Here is a 4,829-nt window from a genome sequence, read left to right on the forward strand (position 1 = left end):
AAAAATACAGAAAAATGTATCTTTGTGACTTATCTGAAAAAGATTGTCAAAGTCCTCTCGTACACCAGTAAAGACAAACTGTAAAACATAAAAAATAACAAACAAATGTTGAAGTTAAGATCAAAACGCAGTGTAAGGGAGAAATAAATACTGGTAATTATGTTTGTTATGAATACACATGAAAATAAATTAAACCTCTTCATGAAATTTGATGTAGAACAAGATTCAGTTTCATTGGTCCAAGGCTTTAGCTCAGTATAAAGAAAGAAACCCAATTTGATGGCACACAGGAGACCCAGGTTTGAACCCAGCCAATCATCAACTAGTATTCCTCCTCCTCCTCCTCGGCAGTGTTTTCCTCCTAGGTCACACCAACTGTCTGCCTTTCTGCCATCTGATACACCTATGGCTTGAGCCTCCTCCAAACCACGGCCTGTCAGACCATCCAGGCATCTTCATCCCCATGAAACGGTCCTCTCGGGAATATCCTCCAGGCCAAAGGGTCATGGTAGGGGATTGTTCTCTAGTGACAGCCGGCTGCTATAATCTAGGATAGTTGTGATGGACAGTTTACTGCTTGATCCCCCTCCAGCTTTTAAAGATCAACTTTGTGTTCCTCACCATGTGAACTAGTTACATTATATATACAAAAGTATGTGGACACCCCTTCAAATTAGTTGATTCGGCTATTTCAGCCACACCAGTTGTTGACAGGTTGTGTACAATCGAGCACAACACCATGCAATATCCATAGACAAACATTGGCAGTAGAAGAGCTCAGTGATTTCCAACGTGGCACAGTCTTAGGATGCCACCTTTCCAATGAGCCAGTTTGTCAAATTTCTGCCCTGCTAGAGCTGCCCCAGTCAACTGTAGGCGCTATTATCGTGAAGTAGAAATGTTTAGGAGCAACAACGGCTCAGCCGCGAAGTGGTAGGCCACACAAGCTCACAGAACGGGACAACTAAGTACTGAAGCACGTAAAAATAGTCTGTCCTCGGTTGCAACACTCACGACTGGGTTCCAAACGGCCTCTGGAAGAAACTTCGGCACACTAACTGTTCATCAGGAGCTTCATGAAATGGGTTTCCATACCTGAGCAGCCGCACACAAGCCTAAGATCACTATGTGCAATGCCAAGTGTCGGCTGGAGTGGTGTAAAGCTCGCCGCCATTGGACTCTGGAGCAGTGGAAACACGTTCTCTGGAGTGATGAATCACATTTCACCATCTGGATGAATCTGGGTTTGGCGAATGCCAGGAGAACGCTACCTGCCCCAATGCATAGTGCCAACTGTAAAGTTTGGTGGAGGAGGAATTATGGTCTGAGGGTGTTTTTCATGGTTCAGGCCCCTTAGTTTCAGTGAAGGGAGATCTTAACGTTACAACATACAATGACATTCTAGACGATTCTGTGTTTCCAACTTTGTGGCAACAGTTTGGGGAAAGGTCCTTTCCTGTTTCAGCATGACAATGACCCCATACCCAAAGCGAGGTCCATACAGAAATGGTTTGTCGAGATTGGTGTGGAAGAACTTGACTGGCCTGCACAGAGCCCTGACCTCAACCCCATCGAAAACCTTTGGGATGAATTGGAACGCCGACTGCGAGCCAGGCCTAATCGCCCAACATCAGTGCCTGAACTAACTAATGCTCTTATGGCTGAACGGAAGCAAGTCTCTGCAGCAATGTTCCAACATCTAGTGGAAAGTCTTCCCAGAAGAGAGGAGGTTGTTATAGCAGCAATGTTCCAACATCTAGTGGAAAGTCTTCCCAGAAGAGTGGAGGCTGTTATAGCAGCAATGTTCCAACATCTAGTAGAAAGTTTTCCCAGAAGAGTGGAGGCTGTTATAGCAGCAAAGGGCGGGGGGGGGACAACTCCATATTAATGCCCATGATTTTGGAATGAGATGTTCGATGAGCAGGCGTCTTTTGATAATGTAATGTACCTCACGTTGTGTTTCTAACTATATATGAACTAGTTATCGCATATTGTGTTTTTAATTGGCCCGAAGGGGACCACCTTCGGAAGCAGTTGTAAATATACAACCATTGTAACCATCATAGCTGTACAATCACAAAGCTTAATGACTGCATGTTTACAGCCCTTTGGTTTTTTAAATCACTATTTTATGACATCTGGAATGCTTTGAAATAACGGAAAGTAAAATTTCAGTGATTTTTGTTGTTTTTGTTTTTTTGTTTTTTGTTGTTTTTGTTGTTGTTGTTGTTGTTGTTGTTGTTGTTGTTGTTGTTGTTTTTTTGTTTTTGTTTTTGTTGTTGTTTTTGTTGTTGTTTTTGTTGTTGTTGTTGTTGTTGTTGTTGTTGAGGGCAACAGGTGTCATGTTTATGTTGGCCAGTAATCCATCCTGTCAATCCATATAACATACAGTGTGTATTACTTCCTCCCTCATCACTTCTATCCAAACCGAAACTTGGGCCAGTACTTGACAGTCTGCACCCTCTTCCCTGTCTCTGCATTAACATCCCCGTATGGTTGTGAGGGCGGTTTGATCAGTGGCGGCTGGTTTTTCCTCCTCTCTTTGCTCCTGTCCGTGATGGTGAAACCACGAACGCTCTGCAGGTTGTGCACATTGAGCCTGGGGAGGAAGTGCGTGGAAACGTGCTGGGATTTGACCCTGGGGCTGGAGCCCATCTTGGATTTTCCTCTCTTGTTCAGGGCCACGTACCAGTCCCGTCCCGTCCGGTGGTTCCGGTGCAACACCGAGGCGTACGTGTTGTAACTGCTCTCCTGGAAACGCTCCCAGAACCTACAGTCGTCCGTGAATCGCTCCTGGAAAGCACAAACAAACATAATGTTACAGAGATCTACACAGCGGTTACACAACGATTACACAATGATTACACAAACAAACATAATGTTACAGAGATCTACACAACGTTACACATTACACAACGATTACACAAACAAACATAATGTTACAGAGATCTACACAATGGTTACACAGCGGTTACACAACGATTACACAAACAAACAATGTTACAGAGATCTACACAGCGGTTACACAACGATTACACAAACAAACAATGTTACAGAGATCTACACAACGGTTACACAGCGGTTACACAACGATTACACAACGATTACACAACGATTACACAGCGGTTACACAACGATTACACAGCGGTTACAACGATTACACAACGATTACACAACAATTACACAAATGTTACACAAAATGAATGTCTCAATTTCCCCAATGTGTAAAAAAAAATTCAACATTAACAAGCACCCCGCCAGCACATACAGTATTACCGTACACATATCCCCCTGCTCTACGATCCATCTCTATACTCAAGCCTACCCTACTCCATCTGAGCTGGGACTTCCTTTAGGAGATGAGAGCTCTATTAACCCTAGTTTAATGTTCATTTCCTCTGTATGCTTTATGAAACGTCTGTACAGTGTTTCAAACAAACGAAGCATTTGATTTGACATTTCTGATCCAACCATCTCAAAACATTCCTAACTAAGCCTAAAAATACCTTTGGTGGGAAACGACAACATGTAGTACCCAAGGATGCCCACAAGCGATAAAATAACCTGTATGGTTAGACAGAGCTCCCATCATATATAATAACCTGTATGGTTAGACAGAGCTCCCATCATATATAATAACCTGTATGGTTAGACAGAGCTCCCATCATATATAATAACCTGTATGGTTAGACAGAGCTCCCATCATATATAATAACCTGTATGGTTAGACAGAGCTCCCACTAGATATAATAACCTGTATGGTTAGACAGAGCTCCCACTAGATATAATAACCTGTATGGTTAGACAGAGCTCCCATCAGGATGGTTGACAGAGCTCCCATAGATTTAACCTGTATTTAGACAGAGCTCCCATCATATATAATAACTGTATGGTTCAGAGCTCCCATCATATATAATAACCATGGTTAAAGAGCTCCCATCATATATAATAGGGGTTTAGCTCAGTTGGTAGAGCATTATTTAAGTGTGTTCAATCCCCGGGACCACCCATACTTAGAATGTATCACCTGACCCTAAAAGCGTCTGCTAAACATATATATTATTATTATTATTATATAATAACCTGTATGGTTAGACCTCCCTCCATCCTACTAGATATAATCTGTATGTTATGGTTAGACAGAGCTCCCATCATATATAATAACCTGTATGGTTAGACCCTCCCACTAGATATAATAACCTGTATGGTTCCCTCCCTCCCTCCAACTCTTCCCAAGATAGATCAGAAAACAATGTATAATGTTTACTAGGACTTATTTAATTCTCTCTTTCTCTCCCTCCCTGCCGTAACTCCCTCCCTCCCCCGCCGTCCCTCCCCGCCGTTCCTCCCTCCCTCCATCCCCGCCGTCCCTCCCCGCCGTTCCTCCCTCCCTCCATCCCTCCATCCCTCCCTCCCCGCCGTCCCTCCCTCCATCCATCCCTCCCTCCATCCCTCCCCCGTCCCGTCCCTCCCCCCCGTCCCTCCCTCCATCCCTCCCTCCTCCCTCCCCGCCGTCCCTCCCTCCCTCCCCAATCCCTCCCTCCGTCCCCGTCGTCACTCACTCCCTCCCTCCATCCGTCCCCGCCGTCCACTCCTCCCTCCCTCCCTCCGTCCCTCCCTCCATCCCTGACCGCCGTCCCTCCCTCCATCCCTCCCTCCATCCCTCCCCGCCGTCACTCCCTCCCATCCCTCCCTCCATCCCTCCCTCCATCCCTCCCTCCATCCTCCCTCCCTCCATCCCCCCGCCGTCCTCCCTCCTCCCTCCATCCCTCCCCGCCGTCACTCCCTCCATCCCTCCCTCCCTCCATCCCTCCCCCGCCGTCCCTCCC

General features: G+C 45.7%; 1 protein-coding gene across 1 annotated transcript in view; it reads right to left on the minus strand.

Annotated features, from left to right (window-relative positions):
- Nucleotides 1-2,323: 2,323 nt before the first annotated feature.
- LOC124033423 (fibroblast growth factor 5-like) overlaps nt 2,324-4,829 on the minus strand; it is a 14,023-nt gene continuing 11,517 nt past the window's right edge. The window contains exon 3 of the mRNA XM_046345455.1: nt 2,324-2,793. Within this exon, the coding sequence (XP_046201411.1) occupies nt 2,419-2,793 (375 nt within the window). The 3' untranslated portion in view covers nt 2,324-2,418. The remainder of the gene's footprint in view (nt 2,794-4,829) is intronic.

The sequence above is a fragment of the Oncorhynchus gorbuscha genome, linkage group LG04 (assembly GCF_021184085.1).
Source record: "Oncorhynchus gorbuscha isolate QuinsamMale2020 ecotype Even-year linkage group LG04, OgorEven_v1.0, whole genome shotgun sequence".
NCBI classification, from domain to species: domain Eukaryota; kingdom Metazoa; phylum Chordata; class Actinopteri; order Salmoniformes; family Salmonidae; genus Oncorhynchus; species Oncorhynchus gorbuscha.